The 22,722-nt window shown below is 39.8% G+C and overlaps 1 protein-coding gene across 1 annotated transcript; it reads right to left on the bottom strand.

The window, feature by feature from the left end:
* Positions 1 to 532: 532 nt before the first annotated feature.
* On the bottom strand, positions 533 to 21,986 carry sf3b3 (splicing factor 3b, subunit 3). Its single transcript, XM_085358616.1, has 27 exons — positions 21,887 to 21,986; positions 21,210 to 21,337; positions 20,699 to 20,854; positions 20,234 to 20,404; positions 18,578 to 18,750; positions 18,232 to 18,373; positions 17,738 to 17,850; positions 17,330 to 17,467; positions 16,362 to 16,465; positions 16,117 to 16,282; positions 15,885 to 15,980; positions 15,432 to 15,504; positions 14,735 to 14,886; positions 13,681 to 13,836; positions 12,628 to 12,783; positions 11,019 to 11,162; positions 10,602 to 10,724; positions 10,237 to 10,391; positions 9,838 to 10,012; positions 9,162 to 9,367; positions 8,451 to 8,607; positions 6,788 to 6,913; positions 4,898 to 5,110; positions 4,656 to 4,754; positions 2,073 to 2,216; positions 1,827 to 1,931; positions 533 to 1,712 (listed from the first exon to the last, which is right to left on the bottom strand). Exons 2-27 carry the CDS (start codon positions 21,277 to 21,279, stop codon positions 1,572 to 1,574), a joined length of 3,654 nt encoding a protein of 1,217 aa, XP_085214742.1. The 5' UTR covers positions 21,280 to 21,337; positions 21,887 to 21,986; the 3' UTR covers positions 533 to 1,571.
* Between the last annotated feature and the right edge of the window lie 736 nt (positions 21,987 to 22,722).

The raw sequence follows: 22,722 nt of genomic DNA, 5'->3' as shown, positions 1-22,722 counted from the left end.
TTACAATTGTACATTAAACTAAACATTTTTCTCAGTCTAAGCAGAATTAGTAAAGGAGACTTTATTGTAATATGGAAAAAATACATAAATAAATTTGACTTTGAAATGAAACCAATAGTGCCAAAAAATATACACATTTATTTTTGAAAACTAGAATCCATTATGTTTGTCAAGTCAATCTAAATGCAACATAACTGGACTTGATTGACTTAAATTGCTGCAACATCTAAATCTTTTCTCCTCACCTTGAAGTTGAGCAGCTTCACCTTGTTGAGTCTGTACTACACGTTTACAGAAGCCGTCAGCTGATCGGCACATCAACTACAGCTGTGCGTATATGCAGTCATGACTAATCTTAATATCGGGCCTCCAATGTGTTGATGATGACAAAGATTTAAAGTCACACATCCTTTATCAAACTGACGCTCTCCAAACATACTAAGGTGAAGAGAATAAAATAAAATGATACAGACGCTTGGCATTATAAAGAACAAAAACAACTTTATTTACAAAAACAGACCACTGACCTGTCCCACAATCCCCCTAAATTCAGTGACTACTGTGGATTGCTATGTCTGTGGCTGAGGTTGGGAATTTACTGGACTGACAAGAACAACACCCAGTGCAAACCTTCAGTATTTTTCCACCAACTCCACAGAACGGCGGCACTTGTTGGACTGCAGGCTGCAGCTTACACACTGTTAGGTGTCAGCTTGTGTTAGGCTCCCAGGTGTGAGTAAGCAATGTGCTTTTTAATGAGCCTGGGGGCCAACATGACATCACAAAGACAGGAAGGGTTTGGGGCTGGGAAATTTTATACCATCTGGGACAATGGTATGTATGTGTCACAACAAATTATTCCAATTAGCACAAATTAAAATGATATCATTATAAAAAAAAGTTTCCTGTGGTCAAAGCTGGAGGATACACAAAAATGAAATATTTCAGAGACAGCTTTGTGTACATTAGACATCAACTAGCCTTTCCTACTAGGGGGAATGCAAAAACTCTTTAAATAAAAAAAAAAGATTTTCTTCCACGATGACTGACACTTTCTAACTGTGATCTCTTTGTGAACAGAAAAAGCGATCAAGCGTGTGAACTCTCATACAGCTGTGCCAAATTCTGCTCGCACAGATGTAAGTGTGAAAGACACCAAAGCTACTGCTCAATGTTTAGAGAAACAACAGCTTTGTCATGTTTCCATGTAACGTGTCTTTGTGGTGCTGCATGCATGGTTTCTGTAGTTGGAGGTGACAAAAACCTGACAAATTCTCAGTAACTGACCCGTGAAAAAGTATGTGTGTCATTCCTGTTCACGCAGCAGCTAAATGCTCACACACTTGAAAGCAGGTTATTACATCACAGGTGGTCAACGTGAGACACTTACAAGCCGAGTGGCTTCTTGTAGGTTTCCATGTAAGCTGGTGTCTGCTCACAGTAAACCGCATAATACCTCATTCTGAATCACTAAAGATGACTCGCAGCTGGGAAAAGCAACGATCTGTGGGTCCTGAAACGTATGCATTGGTAAAATTCATGTGTGTTGTGCGAAATGTCCGTGTGTGAGGTTAGAAAGCGTAGCGAGTGCGAATGTCCTCCAGCTTCTTAGAGACTTCGGGTGGTGTTCTGTCCAACTCCTCTGCCACACTTTTTTGCTTGTGAGGGTCCATGCTGTTAAACTGCTCGCACAGATCTCCATCAATCACATTCTGGAGAAAATGACAGAATTTGTTTTTGTTATCCTCAAATATTTTTTAATAAACAGGTTCCGCAGTTGAAACTATATTATAAAAATAAGACGGATGTGTAAAAACAATCCCAACCTTGACTGGGAAGTAGTAGGATCTAAAGCTGAGATGGTCTCTGCCACAAAGAGGAGGAAACTCTGAGCGCATATGCATCTCTAAGTGCTGGAAGAAGTCATGATCCTGTCAGACGAAATAAAGAAATCCGGGGGGTTAAAAAGAGAAGGAAGAGAAATCGGGAGGACATTTGAGCCACACAATACTACTTTAGGATCATGCAAAGTGTGCATGTGTGTTCACTTAAATGAGATCTTAGTGTTTTACCTCATGTGAAGTGAATGGGACTAGTATGCCGATGCCTCCAGACAGTGTGGTGTAGACCAGGGACTCTGAACCACCAGGAATCAGAGTAGTCTTCTGCAGAGATAACACTGTCTCTCCTACATGGTAGTTCATTATTATCTCAGCCTGGAGAGAGAGAGAGAGAGAGAGCGAGAGAGAGAGAGAGAGAGATATGTCACCTGAGGCCATTTTATTTCCGAAGATTGGCTGCATGTGCACATAAAGCACATTAACTGCCAGTCTGGATGAAATTGGTCCTGATGGTTTAATCTGATAACCGTCCAGAAACCACCAAACCAATGATGATGATAGTAATCAGAAGGTACTGTGAATACCAAGGGAGCATTGTGTAGTAATAAAACCTCAATATTAGGCTAATTAGACCACATCTGGGACTAAGGAGGGACAAGCAGAGTCGAAATGACCTCTGTACTCCACAAATAAGTCAGAAAGCTGTGCAAAGAAGACAACAGCTTCCCTTTACTTGAACCTGTAACGGTTTATTTCACCTGAAAATGTTTCATACAAAGTGTTTGACCACTGCAGCCCCAGCTGTACACTGGATTACAAAAATCTACACATGCACAATGGATGTCAGGTCAATTTGACATCAACTTTCTTGTATAGTGATTCACCAGGCAATGGACAGAGCGAGTCATCTATCAAAGGGAAGCTCAATGGATCGATTCCCTGGCTATTGGATTGCATGTCAAAGAATCCTTAAGCAAGATGTTAGAGTGTGCAACTGATATAAAATCTTAGGTATAGAAAATACTGCTTATATGAATCTGCGTGATTGGGTGAATGAGCCTTGTAAGGAAAAACGCTTTGAGTGCTCAGAGTAGAAAAGCCTCTACTTTGTATGGCATATATCATGTATGGCAGCATTTTGGCCGAGCCACGTGACTTGCCGGCTGGACAGACGCATAGACAGACATCATTTTGCATAAAGACAAGTCAAGACATCCACACCCATGTCTATATATAGATACGGTACATTTCCAAACTCAAATGAATCTATGCGTGCAGTGTGCACAAGCAGAAATAGCACACACTGTGTCACAATGGCAACTGGGACCAGCTCATAATGACTACACTGGAGGGACTTTCCCAGTCTATGTGCTACCTAAACAGTTTCTGACCAGGATTTAAAATGTGGGATGAGTGATCCGGTGTGTTTCTCCTGTGTGTGCGCGGCTTGTGTTGGTTGCATTTGAGAGTAGGTTAAACTTGTGGTTGATGGTGGTGTGTCTGCGGAGGTTGGAGTGGCCAGGGAGGCAGATTAGTACACCGGGCCAGATTTCAGCACTGGATGAATGCGATGTAGCAGAGGTCTGTCTCAGTTATCCCACCTAAAGCCACAGTTTTCTGCTTTGCCTCATAAAAGTGTACACTTGCTACTTGCAGGATAAACATCTTTGTACTTTGCAACCAATATTAAAATACCACATTTAACATCTACACTAATTTCTAAACAAATGGTAAGGTAATTTTTTTTTTTAAATAATTCAACATATTCTCAAAAGATGTAGAATTAGACAGTATCCATTGCATCAATATACTTTGCCATAATGTAAAGCTCTTAGTATAGTAAGGGTTGTGTTTGCAGCAGCTTTCAGTTTCTCTTTTTGCAGTTCAGATTTGGTTTAAAAGAGAGCGAAACAGCACAAGCCCAACAATGAATGAAGTTTCAAAGTATACATTTACTTAATGTTAAAATATACGTTTTACATACACAGCCTTTAACATCTCATCTGAACCAGTCCTATTATTTTAAACATCAGGAAAGTGAAAGTGCTTTGATATTTTCTTCAAAAATGCAGAAGCCCCTGCTACATTCTTTTCTACATGACTTACTGTATATTTTATTATTAATATTTTAATAATCTCACTTCTGGTTACCTTATAAAATACTGGCTTATATCCCCTTTTAAAAAATATATTGAGATATCATTTGTGGCCTATACTGCTCAGTCACAGAAAATGATGAACGATTGTTTAAATGTTTAAGTAACTCTAAGCTTTTTTTTAAAATTTGAAGCATTAACCCGATGCACAAGCCTGAAGCAGGTCTGAACAGACAATGCATGTTAAATCTAAATTGTTCTTTCACTTTGAGGTCAAGCTGAAGACCTCTGCTCCGGGGCAGCAACAGCTGTCAAGACTCATTTATTTGTTTCTAAAGGACTGCGAGGCACTGGCACGACATCACATTTCTGAACTGCTTACCCTCCATCCCACCTCCAGATTCCTCAAATTTGCTTACCAACCATTGCTCTCCATCCCACGCACAGACTTGAAACCAAGTTTTACAGTCATTGGTCCAAAAGTATGGAATGGTTTACCATTAAGAACTTCCCCATCCCTTGATGTTTACACAAACTCATCGAAGAGCCACGTCTTTCCCTTAAACCTCTTTAACCTCACTTTTATTTATTATCTGTTGGCATCCAGAGAGACAATGTCCTTTTTAATTCACTCACTTCTCTTTTTTGAGTCTATGCTTCATCTGCTCAGACACACTGTTTAATTCCAGAAACGTGAAAAGGTGAAGCATATGTGTACCTTCTGTGATGCTCCATTGAGGAGGCCCCTGTCCCATAGAGCCTTGTTCCCAGTGGGGTCTTCATCCACATCATCACTTGTGTTAGGGGGGAGACGCACCTAAGCAAACCAAGGACAAAACATGGAGACATTACGTCATTGCAGAAAATTTTGTTTAGGGCTGATGGTCTTGATGTTTTCTGGCTTTATTCGCCCACAAAAATACAATACACACCCCCAAACACTTCTCGCCCTTTACTTACGATGCTGATGTTCCCAAACTTGTCAGCAGCAGCCATGGTGTCATAATCGAGCAGACAGGCCGTCGTCACCCAGCGGGGATATGTGTCATCAGCGAAGATGATGAGCTGGTTCTCATTACGTCTGTAACGAACCCAGAACAGACTCTCCTGGACATCAGACACGATGACACGCTGGCCAATGGTGTGGATGCCAGTCACCAGGTTGGGAACGTGCTACAAAGAGTTAGGGAGAGCAGTGAGGTACACTCAGTCAAGTGTTTTAAAAGAAAATAATGCAATCTGGACATGTTCCCCAAGTGGTGTCCTGTGCAGCGCTGTGAAAAATGACTTGCTCACACTCATTAAAACTTCTCATGTTACACACTACAGGATGTAACGATTAAGGGAGGGACTAAATAGACTGGAAACAATTGTTAAAAGTATAATCCAGAGGGGCTATACAATGCACATGTGTTTATGTATGCACTGTACTGTATGGTATTAACTCAACTGTCAGCTACATGCATCTTATCTGCAACACAACACTCAGGCAGCAACACTGCTGCACATCAGCTGTTCATTAATTAGATACAACATTGGTCTTTACTGTTTACGCGTTAAAGTAAAGTTGTTCTGTGTGACTGTTAAAGCCCCACAAACTTAAGGAGTGCAATGTTTTTCCCCCTTAAACACGTCCAAATCTTACGTTTCAAAACAGACCGCACTATTTTTATATCCTGTTACACAGAGAAGTTTCAAGGCAGGCTGTTAATTTCAACCAAAACATTCTGGGAAAAATGTTTATGCAAAAGCGTGATGCATCACATACACTCATGAAAAGATTTGCTCTACAGCACAACAGGTGCTTCAAACCTCTAAAACCTAAACACAAAGTGTCTGCAAACAAAAACTAGACACCCTCACACTCAGTCTTGACCCTGTTTACAACAATTACTTTGCTGCATTGAAAACACCCTTCAGGTGGTTTGTTCTTTATATAAAGGCACCTCTGCTTCTTACAAAACGGTGCAGTTTGCTTTGGTTAATAAAGATAAAGGTGTCATGCCATTAGGAACTTTGAAAAACTCCCTGATGGCTAATCTGGAACAAATCGGCCATGCACCATTAGATAAAACCTTTTCTTTTCTTTTCACAGGAAGGAAAACCCAGAGTGCAAACAGAGATAAAGCTATCCACATACAGATGAAACTTTTTTTGAAATTGGTTTCAAAGAGTTGAGATAAAAACTATTTACCAGCCAGTTAAAGTATATTTGAAAGTTTTAATAAATAATCATCTGTACTACAGTGTTGTTTTTAACAAGATTAATTAATAAAGATGCAGGTCTGCAATTGAGATTATTGACTATCATTTAGCAGTGTAACTATTGTAGTACGAATGTCTTGTATTGTGATTCGTTTTTTCTGTGTCACTGTACTGAGCACCTGTTGTGCTGGTTACACAGCACATGTTCAAATAGAATATCAATATCTTCTGATGTTTCTTATGCTAGATAGCTTTGTGAAAGCTGTAATATCTGTTTAAACCATGCCCGTCTGGTGAAAGCTATAGTCAGATGTGTCCAGTAAAAAGTGAACTGGATTTTATTTATTTATTTTTCATGATGACACTTTTTGTTTCTTATTCTGAAATTAATAATTTTATGATGTAAGCCTGATTACATCCCGGATCGGGATGCTTCTGCTCATCAACTCATTGATCATGGGTCAGGTCAAAGTTGGCTCCTTTTAGTAAATCTTTAAAGACTAATTCTTCATCGTCTATATTTTCAGATCAACTATATTCATCATCTCTATAAAGAACCTTTGATAGAAAGTGGGATTCGCAGGTGGAAGAGAGAATATTTATATAGGGTGTATAGATGTTTGTGTCCAGACGTCCTTGTCTTACCTTGTTCTCACACTTGCGTAGCAGCTTCTTTTTCCCCAGGTCGTAGATTCTAAGCAGTTTTCCCACTCCAACTAGGGCTCGTCCCTGGAATGGTGCGATTGCCAAAGGCACGTCCTCTACTGGGGTCTAGAAATAAACAAAACAATCTGGGTTCAGATAAAGATTGAAACAGATACAGAGCTTTTTAAAGAAGACGAAAGGAAGTCTCACTAAACACAGTTTTAGTCATCATAAGAGATTGTAAGACAGCTACAGTGAAATCTGCCTGTGGTTTTAGATTTACTACAGATCCCAGCTGTTTATTTTTAACATGTTAATTTTTTAACGATTTTCTTAGAAAAGCACTTCTGAACAACCGCATAAACAAACTCTTTACCTGTTGAAACATTAAGAAAGTATTTTGGTAAATTATATTTCTCAAATAAGATTACACCAGTCATGAGTCAGACATCGTCAATACTTTCCCTGTCTAAGATATGCCCAAATTACAACTAAAACGCAACTTGAGAATCCAAATTTCCCCTCTGGAGAGTGACTAAGAGTGTGTTGTGAGCTCAGACATCCTGGACAGGAAAAACCTTTCAACCCGGTGCTCTGCTTTCTCCGTGGCCTTCAGCGGGCCTGTCACAGTTTGATGGATATTTCTAGTTTATTGCCCTGTTGGAACATACACCCAACGACACAGCCATCTCAGAAAAGTGCGTCTGCCTACATCCAAGATGCTGTCATGACTTTGCACTCAGAAATGTGTCATCTTATTGTGCATACTCTGATATCTCTGGTTATATAACAAACAGGGAAAAAAGTGAGTTGTGACCTGATAGAATCATCTAAAATATCAAATCTGGTTAAGTGGTCGGGAAATTCCTGATACCACTGCGAAACACAACACTCATGAGTCATTTCCCCTGTTAATCCACATCAGGTAACAAACGTATGTGGGCTGATTCACCCTGATCGTCTCCACCCTGGTGGGGTTTCTTGGGGAATTGCCCAGCGAGTCTGTGACAACTGGGACAGCAACAGCTGTGTTTCATCCCATCATCAAAATTTTGTATCAGTCTGTCTTGCTTCATGCATTCTGAATAGACTTTCCTCGAGTCCAGTCCTCGTCTTAACATCTGTCTCAAATCATGGCCTGCACACAGTCCCTGGGTAAGCGCAAAGGTGATAAAAGCCAACATCTCCCAAAGAAACCGTATATACATCTTTCTGACATCTGTAAGTCGCCTGTCACACTAACTATTTTCTTCAAACTCCCTTGGGCTGTGAATTATTTTTATTTACTCAGCCTTTCATGATAGAGCTGCACTTGCTACAAGGTCTGAACGTCCTCTCCAGCTGACTTGCTCTGAGTACTGTTACAGCAGAGTGACGGCGGAAATCTTTTGAAACCTGCACACGTGCAGCTGCACCAGAAGGCCAAAAAACAAAGCACAGCACCTAAGCATTAAATTGTTGCAGAGCCTACAGAATGAAATGTTGATTTGCTTTATGAATCAAACTAAAGCCAAATATGACACAGACAAGCACTTTTATGCCGTTTACATCAGTATTCCCCAGTATAAACAGCAAAAGATGAGAGTGAATCAGCTTCAGCCTAATAAATATTCAAGGAGAAACAAGCTTAATAAAATTAACCCCTAATGTCACTGAAACCCACCTTGTGCACAAACTCCAGCTTCTCCCCTCCACTGACGAGTCGATATGTGTAGATGAAGCCGCCACCCACTGACCTTGGGTTGAGAATCATGTCTCTGGCAACACCGACCAGGACGTACCAATCGTCACCCGTGTTGGTGAATCGACAAGCGGCCACACTGAAAAACACCAAGTACAACATCAGACCCACCTATATACTATATTGCTAGTTTAGATTAGTCACGCTAATCATTTAGAAATATATTAACACAAAATATTAGCTATAACCTTCAAAACATGGCCAACAATACTGTTTTATATCAGAAAGTGATGCTTTTGATGGATCCAGTAGCCTGCCTTCCAAAATCACAAATTTTATTACCTTTTAATTCCATACTATGGGCATCATTTAATCTTAATAAGCATTTTGCTGCATTAAAAAAAATACTGTGCCTGTTTTCAGCAGCTGTTGATACAAATCGACACAAAGTGTCGTTTTGAAAAAGGTTAATTTGTCACCAGGTGAAACCGAAGAACCTCTACAATGGCAGCCCAAACTATTTTCACTATGTCAACGGCTGATTAAGAAACAACACTGAGTATTAATGAAGGGCTTGGAATTTGGGAGGCTCACTGTCCATCAAAGAGAAAGGCATAATAAATGAGAAACAGCCCAGGGTCAGACTGTTTAACCTCACTTAAACCCCACCCACCCATCATGAGTACTACTCACCTGAACGCAGCTTCGTTCTGTTCCAGCTGCACTTGATCCAGTGTTGAACCTTGTATGGGATTAACCAGCCGCACTAGTGAGGCCCACTGTCCTGCGCCGGCTTTGGGTGAACCAAAAATGGCTTCTGGAAGATTTTCATTTAGGAATGCAGCAGCCATCTCAGCAGCCAGTTCTCTTTCATCCTCACCTGCAGCTTCTACCATCTCCTACAGTGGCAAAAGAAGGGATGTGATTTTCTGTTTATGACATGTTGGCAACTGTTATTTGAATAAAACCAGCCATATGAAAATGATATTCTAGACTACAAACTGTGATGGGAATGTCTGCCATCACAAAGATTATTAATTCATAATATAATTATCATCAGGGACAAAATGCCATTAAACTACCAAATTCTACTTCTCATTATTTCTACTGTTGGGTTTATCAGTGAGAAAAATGAAAAAACAGTAAAAGGATGTCAGGAAAAATTCCTAAATATAAAAGTAGGTTTATAATTTAATAAACCTACTTTTTTAGGCTCTAACCTGGAAAAATAACTCACACAGGAACAAATTTCTGTTCTCTCTTGTTTATACCCGACATGCCGACTTCTTGCCCTTAATAAATTTATTACTGAGAGTAACCGCAGACAGATGTTAACACCACTAGTTGGGTCACAACGATATAGTCATACCTCAGCCATCTGTTGCTTTCTCTGAGCTTTGGTGGCCTCGGTGTAGGCGTTGTGGTCAGTTTCAATCAAAATGAGGTTGTTGGTCTCTGGGTGGATTACAAATTTCCTGGGAGTGTACTGAAGTGGGAAGGCCACTTGGTTGAAGACGGCTCCAAGTTTCTCTAAAGCCAAGATTCTACCAGGCAGACGAGCACAGGTGAGATTTATATAAAAATATATTTTTCGCCCTTCAATAAACTTTTCTTTCTGCAGATTTATAAACACTTTGAACATAAGACGTTTAGAGTTATTTAAATTGCGATAATACATAACAGATGCTGGATTTCTTCAGTTTGAACTCCATTACACAAACAGTGATGCCTATGTTTTACAAAAAAAATGCTCTAAGTGCATCCATACCTTAGAGTATTGGTAGAGATGGCCACTATGCCTTCTGGACATTGCTCAGAGGCAAAACCAGAGGCGTACTCCAGAGTCTCATATGAGAGAGGAGTCAGATGGAAACGAGACTGGTAAGAGTAGCTGAGCCAGGAGCGACTGGACATTGCAAGCACCTGTCAGCAAGAGAAAAGACATCAATTAATCAATTAATTTATAATCAGTGATGAAAAACACAAATTTATTTTTAAATCTTAAGGTTTGATATAAATATTTCTGACTTAATATGATCACAAGCATAAAAACTGACAAAACAAACAATATTTTTGTAAATGCACATATTTGTATTTATGAGCTGATTCTGAGTAAGCGTTCGAGTTACATACAGCTTCCTGTCCTTGCATTCTGACTCTGAACAGTTTAACAGGTCGTGATCCCAGGTAGCGTGTTCTGGTATCTGACAAGTCTCCAGTCACTGGGTCCAAGACAGTCCTCAGAAGCACACCGTTCTGAGAAAGAGGAGCAAAAACACATTAGCAGAAAACCTCTACATAAGCTGAAATGTATAGCAACATAAACTAACATAACAATTGTGACAATCTTTGCTCTGGACTGTGCTCCCTGACTGCTAATTGATCAAGCATGAAAAACATTATCAGTTTGGATTTTAGGTACAAGATCGATCTGAACTCATGCCTGTACACAATCCCTGTATTACATTTGGTTTTACAGAGCTGTGATTTAAAAGTAAAATGTCTTCAACTTCAACATGAAACCTGAGATATTTAAATGTGAAAGAATACCTGAAGCCCAATATTAAGGTAGAGAAAGCCTATGGTTCCTTTGTCTCCAAGTTCATCCTGTTTCTCCACCCCTCCCATCTCCACGATACACAGACTCTCTGGCTGGGCTGGTAGGGCCTGCATACTCAGTGGCTGCAGGCAGTCCTAAACATGGTAAAGTTTCAGGGGGTCAGAAAAATAGCAACATGCAAAGGAATCCGAACATTATGTTTTTGTGTAACAGCACCATTCAATTGTTTAAACGTGCACGTAAACAAAAAAGATTCTTATCCTGTAATCGTTTTTAAAGTTTTTAAAATTTACACTTCTATTGAAATAGTTAAGGCAGATGAGATATTTTAATCCAGACCTTTTGGGGGGGGGGGGGGGGGGGGGGGGGGGGAACACATTACTGAATACCCAAAGCATTATTTTCTGGCTTACACGTTTTAAACAGGGAAGCAGAAATCTCCAGTTAATGTCCAATGAATATTTTAAGGTTACTGGTCATCTTAAGAGGCAGTAAAAGAGGTCAGACAACTTTCATGTTGTACAAAGTTTTCCCTAAAAGAAGGATGTAATTGTTTCCTAAACATGACAACATTACTTTGTACTGACCTAATAAGAAACTAAGATTAATTTAGCCTTAAAGGGATTTATGCCAATCATTAATTAAGTTCCCACCACAGGAACCTTTCCTGGATAGTAGGGACTTTTGGAGGGACTGTATTTTCACACTGAGCATCACTGTCTAAACTAAGTTCTGTAGAAGTTAATCAGCTAAAACATCTCTGTTTTTTGGGATTATTTACTTTCAGCAGGTTCTGCAGAAGGCTGCTGAAATTGTTGACATTAAATTAATATTTATCTCAGACGCTCCCGAGCCTTCAGGGAAATCCTATAATTAAAAATCTAGCTGAAGTATATTTCCAGTCATTTTTACATTTATAAGTTTACCAGGAATTTTTAAGTGGTTAACAATGGATTCCTTCAAACTTGGGTGCTAAACACAGGCTAAATTCTGTTACTCATTCTGCACAATGGGAAAGACCTGAGAGTACAGTGACAATGTGCAAATTTGGCTGAGCAGCACAGTTTGGTTTATGAATATGAGAAAAACTTTTCAACAGTTGAAAATACCCATTACCACTGCAAGGGCAATAAATTAAGAAACTAGAAGCAACATGACGTCCTCATTTTTAGCCTGAAAGGGCATGTGCATGTGTGTGCGCGCGTGTGAGTACACACTCTGACTCCACATACTGTGAAGATGACTGGCAAACGAATTTCTGTAGTGCAGCAGATAATGGATACTAGCTTTCAAAAGTGAACACAAGTGCCAAAATTTGCATGTCTGTCCCCTCAGAGCATGAAAATAGTCTTTGCTGTCAATCAACAATAAACTGAACGGTCAAATGTTACTAGGACCAAAACAAACCTCTATAGGAACAAACATCAAAGATGGCAAAGACATACCCAAAACTAAAGTACATGACATCTTGTTCGGATACAAGCTGTCATGGGCTCAATCACATGCCAGCAGATAAACCAGCAAAAGCAATTTCTGAGCAACACCTCCAATTCGAAACAAAAAAGGGTCTCATTGATAATCTCTGTGTCAAGCTCATACCGAAGGATCCAGGGAGATGATGCGAACAGTGTTGTCAGCCAGCCCAACAGCCAGGAATCGGGAGCGTTGCTCACCAGGAGGAACGTTGGCCAGGCTCATACAAACCACATCTGCAGACATCTCTTTCCTCTCTGTGTACTCATTCAGCTGGCCAGACTGAAAAAAATCAAAAGTGAAACAAAGACAGCAGCAGGATTAATAAACAGAATTTCAGTCACCTCAGTTCAGTCATCTTCCTCTATTCAATATGGAACCTGAGATATTCAATATTAGTGTTAGAATTAAGTCATCAGATACTCTGCAGGAAAATAAATTAAGTGAAGCTAATGATAAGGCAATTTAACTGTGCAGTCATTTGTGAAATTGCCTTTTATAAAATGAAGTGCTGAATAATTTGACTGATTAACCCAAAAAAAAGATAATTTTTTTTTTTTTTTGGGGGGGGGGGGGGGGGGGGGGCGCACTGGGCCTTCACATAGTCTACATAAAGCTCAACGCAGTACTTTTGTGAAAACCTTTTACTACAAAGCACAACTAATACTTGTTAAACACAGCATGAAAGTGGAAACTAGGATTCTGCCAATGGACAATATTCCTGAGGATTGATGGCAGTATTTCTGTCTATTGTATTGCTTTTTAATTAGTACGCAGTATAACTGTAACCTTGTCAATGAAACACTTCACCGTGTGTAGGGAAGACAGTGCAGTGCGGAGCAGAAACAGGTGATCTATTTCACACAGTAAAGATAATCGAACTATAGGCCGAAGGAAAAAAACATTTTTAAAAAAAAGAGGAATTTTCTCTTATGACCACTATTTACAGCAGCCCAAATCACTCATTGCTCTGAACAAGGAGAAAGCTGTTATAGCCTATGTTGTCTCACTTAAAGCTGGAGGTGATGAAATAGACTCTTCAGTTTTGGATTTCTTCACTCCACCAACAGTTTTATTTTCCGTGCACATGCCACATTGTAAGCATTATGGAGGCCTAACAGAATGTCAGAGGGGCACAAGAGGATGATCAGATAACACAAAAATAATCTACTTCCTTACCGGGTCCATCTCAAAGTAGACCAGCTCCCCACCAGTGAGGGCGATGACTACTTGCCGCTGGTTCACAGCACAGCGGACAATAGTTTTTTTACCAGGAGTTTTCCACTCGTTCACACGCTTGTCTGCTCGGATGTGACGGATACCATCTGGGTAAACCTGTATGGGGGAGGGAGTGAAAGAGCCACAGAGGTAAGATGGAGAGAAAAGACAAAGTACTAGATTGGGTTGATGATGAATAAATGGCCATCTTTGTGTAATTAGATGAATTAATGCATGAACTGTATTAATTATTTGTGCTTAACACACAAAAAGAAACTGATAACATAACCTTTAAAATGTACATCATCTGCTGAACAAAAACTAAAAAAAATTTCGAATTTCGAAATGCTTCCTTTGATGCAAAGGAAGGTTTTCGTTTAGTTTTTTAGAAATTATTGGAATTGTGATAAAATGCAATTATCAAAGCTGCTCATGTGCATCTGCATTACTTTGAAATTTCTTTGCAATGTCTAAGGGTGTTTTTACACCTATACTTCGTTTACTCTTTACTCTTACACGTGTAGCTTTTACCCATGGTCTGGTTTCTCCTCACACAGAGCGAGTCATTACAAACCACTTGAGAACGTTCAGTGAAGTTATTGGCCAGCTCATGTGTTTGGACCAGGAGCAACAAGAATACAAAATACAGGAAGTGCTGTGTTCTGAACTATTTGAGAACATGGAAAATTTATATTCATTTCACGGCTGGTTGCAAACCCATACTGACCTTTGCACGTCTACGGTACCCTGCCACATCCCAGAATGCAAAGCATATTTGGCTATGGGAAGCTCAAACTTGTAATGTGCACCTGAGCAGCTCAAAATTGAATCATGTTCACACAATAAACAAACTGCTCTGAAGTTCACTCGGAACTGGGCAGAGAACACCTGTTCTAATATCGCAACTAACGAACCCCACCATGTAAGAAAATAAGCCAGTTTGACTTAAATGGACTAAATGGCACAGTGGTGAAAATACCCAAAGGTGATGTGCAGATGAGGTACATTTACGCACCTGTACAAGTGCATCTTCACCCAGGAGTGAGCAGGAGAGAGTGGGTGTTGTTCCCAGAAAACCAGAATCTGTCACTTCTTCTACAGTCTCACCGATGGACAGAACCAGAGTGGCATTGACGAAAGAGACAATAATGTAGGCATCGAACTCATCTAAGAACCAGAGTAAACACAGTAATGATCAGAAGAAAAAATTACTAATGGCATCGAAAACACAAGTTTGGTTGCACACTGTTTCAGTAGGTGTTTATATGTTAGTTTACTTTAATAGAGTCAGCAAAGAAATGTTCATCTCCAGCATGTACTGCATGCATGCATGTACTGCATGCATGCATGTACTGCATGCATGCATGTACTGCATGCATGCATGTACTGCATGCATGCATGTACTGCATGCATGCATGTACTGCATGCATGTACTGCATGCATGTACTGCATGCATGTACTGCATGCATGTACTGCATGCATGTACTGCAGCGCCACACTGCTTCATGTGGCTGTCACATCACAAACATAGGGATGTCTGTCAGGGCAGCTGCTCCAACTAGTGGTGAGTGGCTCCCTAACATCTTATACTAAACAGCTAACCAGTGATGTACATTAACATAACAGGAATATGTTTCACAGACTTTTCTTACTTTCAGCATGTTTTATAACCTTGATTAGCCACACACATCCTGGAACAAGAATATTCTTACCTTCTACATGTCTGCGTACAGTCCACACAGCATTGGGGTTACCGGGCAGTTCAGACACAGCCATCTCTGAAACCTGACAGAGGCGGAGAGAGGGGAACAGACAGGGTGAGGGAAAGAAAAAGAAAATTGAAAGTTTATCATCATTACAAAGACAAACACAACAAACCATTTTTAAAAGATCATCTTCACAGTAATGGAAGTAAGACATTAACAGGGTACAGCCAACATTGTGAGCGTAACTCAAAGGCTGGGAAAAACGTGACACCAAGCTAACAGTCGTTCAAAATGTGATATGAAAAGAAGGCTTTGTGTGTTTGCTGGAATCAGAGATAGTAAAAGACTCTTCAGTATTTGTTCAGAGAAGAGACATGAAAAAACTCATCAATTTCACAGCCAGCAAAGTACATGTGTTGGCTTTCTCTAATTACGTTAGAAAAAAAACAGTGTGTGTACCTCCAGTCCGTGCCGAAGGACCCTTAGAGTGGACCGGGGTCCTCGTCCACATGATACATAAAGCTGAGGTGTGTCCTCATTGGCCAAATCAGCAATCTGGAAGAAAGTAGGAAGAGAGTAGTCAATGAGCCAGAAATGTTCTGGTTTAAGATTTAAGAAAAAAATCTGTCTCACACCGCAACAAGTTCAGGCAATTAGATTAGTCCCCATGTTCATCTGACAGGACACTCACCTGACAGGACATGATTGGTGACAGGTTCTCCTGTTCATCCACCAGCACAAGATTTTTAAGTGGGCGTGGCTGAAAGAAGAAGGTGTCTCCCTCTTCCAGCGGCATTGCCGATGAGAACTCGGGCTCATCATCATCATCACCCAAGTGGGCAATCTGGTAAAGGTAACTAAGGGAAAGAGAAATAGAGGTTAATCAAAGACTGAGAGATACGAAAAGAAACACTTGAGTTTCTGTTTGCAACCTACTGGTTTCCAAACTCTGAAGACACAAAGAGGAAGCCAGTCTTCAGGACGCACATCGCTGTTGCAACGGGAATTGTGTCAAAGTACTTCAGCCTAATTTCTGTGACCTAAGAGACAAAACAAGCATCGTTTTTTATTACGGGAATATGTATTATAATGAGCATAAATAGAAAACCATCCATCCACTTCCGCTTATCCTTTTCAGGTTCGCGGGGGGCGCTGGAGACTATCCCAGCTGTCATAGGGCGAGAGGCGGGGTACATCCTGGACAGGTCGCCAGTCTGTCGCAGGGCCAACACACAGGGACAAACAACCATTCAACACTCACATTCACACCTAGTGGTAATTTGGATTAACCAAATAACCTATCCCCACAAGCTGCATGTCTTTGGACGGTGGGAGGAATAGAAAACCAATAATGGTAAATGGCCTGTATTTGTATAACGCTTTACTTAGTCCCTAAGGACCCCAAAGCGCTTTACACGTTCAGTCATCCACCCATTCACACACACATTAACACACATAATGACAAAAGTTCAAGAAATGTTAATGAAGAATTTAAAAGTAATCCCTGCTGAGAACAAGAGTATTTGCGTTTGCTACTTTCTTGCTAAGCTAATGTCAACACGCTACAGATTTCCCTATAAAAGTAAAAGAGTGAGTTTATAAGCATTTGGCTCTTTTTGAAGAAGCTGAGGGAGCTAATCAAATTGAAAGTGAGCTTTTAATAAGATGAGCCATGAAAAAGAAATCGAGTAAAAAGCCTATTTTCAGACATTGGATAAACTGAGCAATTACATAAACTGGGCAGGATAAGATAAATACGACATGTTTATCTAGTGTTTGTTAATCAAGCAACTGTGATTCTAAGAAAGAAAAAAATAAAGAAAAAAAAACAGAAGCTGGAAGTGAACATAATTAGTCCCATTAAATAAATTTGTTAAAAATGTCTAGTTTCCATCCATCCTTACCATTTCTTCATCAGTTTCTAGAGTAACCTTAAAGATGTCTCCCTGCTCAGTCTGGGCCAGAAAAAAGAACATGGACTTGGTCTTGTGGGTAGCTGAGCACACAAATATCATGCCACGCTCTGGGTCATCCAGGTCGTTCTGTGGGGTGGAGCAGAAGAGAATGTGAGGGAGGATAAAAATAGATGTTTATGCAAAGAACAATGTGGGACTTGCAAAACAACCAAAATTCCACATGAACAGAGAAAAAAATGTTTAAAATCTACTTAGTGACTCACAGCTTAAAATCAGGTAAAGTCTCATGATGTGTACTGATGTTATGATGCATCAAAACACACTTAAAATCTGCACAGGAAATCCTGTACTATAAATATTTGCTTTTTAATGTGCATTCCTGTAAGAAGGACTCACTCTACGCCGTGGAATGGGACAGCGAATGTCAGGCTGGTCTCCAAAATTCTTGTAGGTGATGTAGTTTTCAGAGCAGATTAAAACCCCACTGGGCCCATCAGAACCACCAGGAACTGGAAGCATTTAGAAGGGTTGTCATTTTTAAAAAACATAATGATGAAGGAGTAAGAATTTCAAAAAAGCACAGTAATCTCTATTTTACAACATAATGCTTTCTTTTAATACGACATCTAACGCTGTGTTATTGCGTTGGTAAACTTTTGTAGAGATCAGAGAGGGTGAATCTTTCTCCAGTGTTTCTCAGAGAAGAGACATGACAAACTCATCACATCTACAACACATTGATGTAACAATTCTTTGTAACCTCGCTGCAATGATTATCTTCTGAAAGCAAATCAATTTGTAAAAATGTTGATATTTCAACTACTCCCTACCTGATGAATAACACTACTGTTGTTTCCTTTAAATATGACCAACACTACTCAAATACTCACCAGTTATGAGGAAATTTCCATGTTCTTCCAATGCCTCGCTGTACTTGCGGACCACATGGTTCAGGCCGAGATCCAGCTCGTAAAAGGTGAGCGTCTGTTGTGTGTTGGCAGCAGCTTCTCCTGTTGGGTCGTTGTCAGCTTCCTGTAGACATTAAACACACTTGATTATTCTGGTAAACAAACAAAACATGACTGGTTTTTTTTCAATTAAAGTCATGCTGAGGTCAGAGAAGTTAAATCTTTCTCCAGTGACAGTCAGAGAAGAGACATGAAAACTCATCACACAACAACAGTTCAGTGTATGTGAAATTCAGCAGCCCTGCACGTTTGTGCTTTGTGTCCTTACCTCATAGTCCATCTCTAAGCAGGCAAACATGGGATTTTCAAACCCAACATCGACTCCAACCACATGGTAGACCAGTGTGTTTGCTTTATGGGCTTCCAGTGGAGAGGAGATGGTCAGTCTCGCAGCAGCATCTCTGTTCAGAATATACACCAGCTTCTGTTTCTCTATCGCTCCTAGTCAGATAAATGACAAAACATATTGTGTGCTTCATTTAACTGGTTTAATACAACTATTTATATGTGTGTGTATATAAATTTTCTTCAGGATTTAAACAATAGTAACTCAGCACACATTAATTAACATCATAATTGTTCCACAAAACACTTCTATCAAGGTAAAATTTTCTGATGTAGAACTACAAAATTTATAGCATTTGATGCTGATTTATTATCTTAAGCACCTGTAAGGCTCTTGGGGTTAGGTCAATTATAGCAATATTTACACCACTGACATTATACTAACACACCAAGGCCCAAATAAAAGAAAAATAATCATCAGTCTATAAACCAAATTACCATCTAAGCTGACAACCTCTGTCTTTGCCAATAAATAAATGAATAAATAAATAACTGTATGGAGCCACAAAACATATTATAAAACCTATCAACTTTGCAGGTTTGTTAAATGGATTGGATTTATATAGCGCTTTTCAAGGCACCCAAAGAGCTTTACAATGCCACTATTCATTCACTCTCACATTCACACACTGGTGGAGGCAAGCTACGGTTGTAGCCACAGCTGCCCTGTGGCAGACTGACAGAAGGCCGATGGCTGCCATATCGCGCCATCACCTGGCCAACACCAGTAGGCGGTAGGGTAAAGTGTCTTGCCCAAGGACACAACGACCAGGACAGAGAGCCCAGGGATCGAACCGGCGACCTTCCGGTTACAGATACGCTTCCCAACCCCCTGAGCCACGGTCGCCTTAAAATGTCATGTTTTATTGTATTTGTAAGATCATAAAAGTAACTTATCACCAAATGGAACAATTTTGAATTGGGGGAGAAAAAAACAAAAGAGGCATCTGTTAGTATGTTTAGGCCTACTTGGGTACATAGATGTTACAAAGCTATCCAGGCCCACTTTGCTCAAATGCAAGTAGGACTCAAAGGATTCAAATTAAACACAGCCTATTTTAACAACAAATAAATTAAATACCACAGTAAGTTATTTAAAAATCACTACAGGCCAGTTTGTATAAAGTCTTGCTGCAAAGCCTTCATGCAGTTTCAAAGCTGCAGATTCACACACACTGTATAACCCTAAAAAAAAAAAAAAGTACATTAGAATAAATACCTTTAAAACACATCAGTCTTAACTGATGGACTCTTTTGGAGTATATAGTTTTTGGTGTTGGTTTGTAATGTAAGGGTTTTTCCTGGCACTGAACTGGCTTTTTCGTGGTGACTACATCCAACGCTAAACACACCACAGCAGATTACACACAAAATCCTAGCAGTGTGTATGATTAAAAAAAAAACCATTGAGCTCTTGCTCTTGTTCACCTTCGTCAAAGAAAGGGTGCTCATCTTACGAGAGAAGGAAAATAGCAATATAAAAAATAAACAGTGCACAAACATCTGGATTCTGTCTGATATGATGGACTCTACATAATGGTCTAATGCTGATTTCATGCATACTTCATAAAATTCTCACCTATCATTACAGCTCTGCCTTTTGGGTCAACAGCAAGGAACTGTCCAGGAACAATACGGCGGCAGCCGCTCTTCCCAAATGTTTCCTGGTGGATCTTCTCAAACATATTTTTTGATGGATGATACTCCAGGATGACGATACGACCACTGTCACTCCCCACAACAATGTAATCTAAAAATACATAAATATCACTTAGAAACGACGCCAGCCTGTCAACATTATATTAATTATGATACGGTCATGTAATTAAAGCTTAGGTAATGAAAGCCAATGGAGGCCAACTTCCCCTTCTAATTGTAAATGAATAAAAAAAGAATGCACTACAAACAAAACATTAGTGTCAGACAAAAGATTTAATAAAAACCACTTAAAAGAAAATTATTAATACATACCATTTAATCTGTGCAATCCATGTTTAGAGTTACAAACACATGTATGTGAGTGCATATGATGTCATTTCTGTACCTTTGGTTCCTCCAGTGAGTCTGAAGGCCATCAGGGATCTGATGATGCCAAACACTTCCATTGTGAGAAGAGTGTGCACCTTTCCTGTGTTGGCATCTGGCCGTAATAATTCCAGGATCTTTCCTCTGGAAACAACAATCTCCTGCATCTTGGTTCCTACCAAAACATAATATCAGACATATGATGTGGATATTTTTATGGTTTTCCCTGAATCCTGCTTTTAAAAAAGCATTTTGTGATATTTCTTTTATGTATTTTTTAACCATGAGAAAACTATGCTTTACATTATCTCCATCAACATACTGAGTGAAACACCATGATAGGATAAACTCTAAGGACTATACAAACACAAGAAAATATACTTAAATAAAACAATTAATGCTAATTAGTGCTAATTCTCATAGAAATTGCAGTTAAAGGCTTCTTTGACAATAAAGGAGGGGTACCAAGCTTTGATAAATTAACCATGACCTAACCAGACATAAAGCAGTGACATCTGGCGCAAATTCACCTGAGAAGTTTCCATGGATGGCATGGGTGATGCCGGTGGCACGCTGCAGGGTGATGTTGTAGAGAAACATGGCTTCCACTCGAATCTTATTCAGAGGAAGCTGAAAGAGCGCTTAACCCGGCTCAAAACTGTAAACAAAGAAAACCAAAAGTGTATTTACAGTAAGGAATCAAGAAGTTGGAGACCACTGGACAAAGTCACAATAAGCTACGCGGTCGCACTGGTGACAAATGAGGGCTCTTCAAACTGAGGTCAGCTGTAGTGGGACTGTGGAGCAATATATAGCGACTGCACTCATCACAATATTGCTATGAAAAGTTGGTGGAGAGGTGTAGCGTTTGCTGTACACAAAATCCTACGGCGCCGCTAACGTTAGCTAAACATTAGCTGTGAGAAAATTAACGTTCACCGGACATTTATTTACTACCTCTGTGCTTGTAAACCGTGCAATAGGGGTCAAGAATTCCTTTAACACGAATTTAAACTACTCAAAACGATCGTTTACATCAATCCAACAGTATGAGAACATGGCCCATTCATACAAAGCGCCACTTCTGCTTAACGTCCCCCCCCCTTTTTTTTTTTTGCTATATTACTTTAACTAGTGCAAACTTCACACACATAAAACATCTATTTAATTGCGGAAGAGATGCAGTTCTGCAAGATATAATATTTACCGGTGTGTTTCGTAAGATGACTCTGATTTCAGATGGATAAAGTTTCATTTACGAAAACTATTTCCTTGAAACCCTGAGAAGCCGACGCTGAACCGCCGTTGGTGGGTCCTTTGCCAGCCAAACACGCCGTCGCAAGAGTTGACCTACACAGTGCCTGACGGAAATGAGAGACTGTAGTACTGCATTGTGCACAGCAGATGACGACAAAGACCTCAAGATTAACGGAATTATCGCGATTGGGCGCCATAAGAAAAACAATATCTGTAAAATAGTTTCCCACTGCATTTATTGCCCCTGTCTTCTGCACGCTTTATCATGATAGCACTCTACACTCTACTACACTATTTAGTCGAAAACAATAAATAACCCGTATGCTTGTTGCACACCAGAAAAGAAAGACAAAATGTAGAAAATAAATAATTATGTTTGTGTCCTTGATATTAAGTTACATTTAACTTAATTAAGGAGCCGTTAAGAAAAAATTAGCAGGATTTTTAAAATGGGGTGGCCCATAGGAGGGACGTGAGACAAATGCAGGGAGGTCCAGCAACACCAAGGTAGGCAGAGATGATGGAAAATCAGAAAATAAAAGCAACGTAAAAGCAGTTTGTTAGGTTAGTTATATAATGATCATTGATATACACAGACGTACCTTCATAAAAACGCATTAGGAGATGTCACAAATCGTCCTAACACACTGTATGCTCTCTGTCCCTTTAACACTGTGCTGTAATAAACTAACAAGTGTTATTATTGAGATGTTACTGCGGGAAAAGCATTATTGTAGCTCAATGTTGAAGCTGCAGTTTATAACGAAGGATTGCATGTTTTCGCTG

The sequence above is a fragment of the Diplotaxodon limnothrissa genome, linkage group LG7 (genome assembly GCF_057381915.1).
Source record: "Diplotaxodon limnothrissa isolate DT_005_m linkage group LG7, D_limnothrissa_male_GT1.1, whole genome shotgun sequence".
NCBI lineage: Eukaryota > Metazoa > Chordata > Actinopteri > Cichliformes > Cichlidae > Diplotaxodon > Diplotaxodon limnothrissa.
This window is presented reverse-complemented; position numbering and strand designations above follow the sequence as displayed.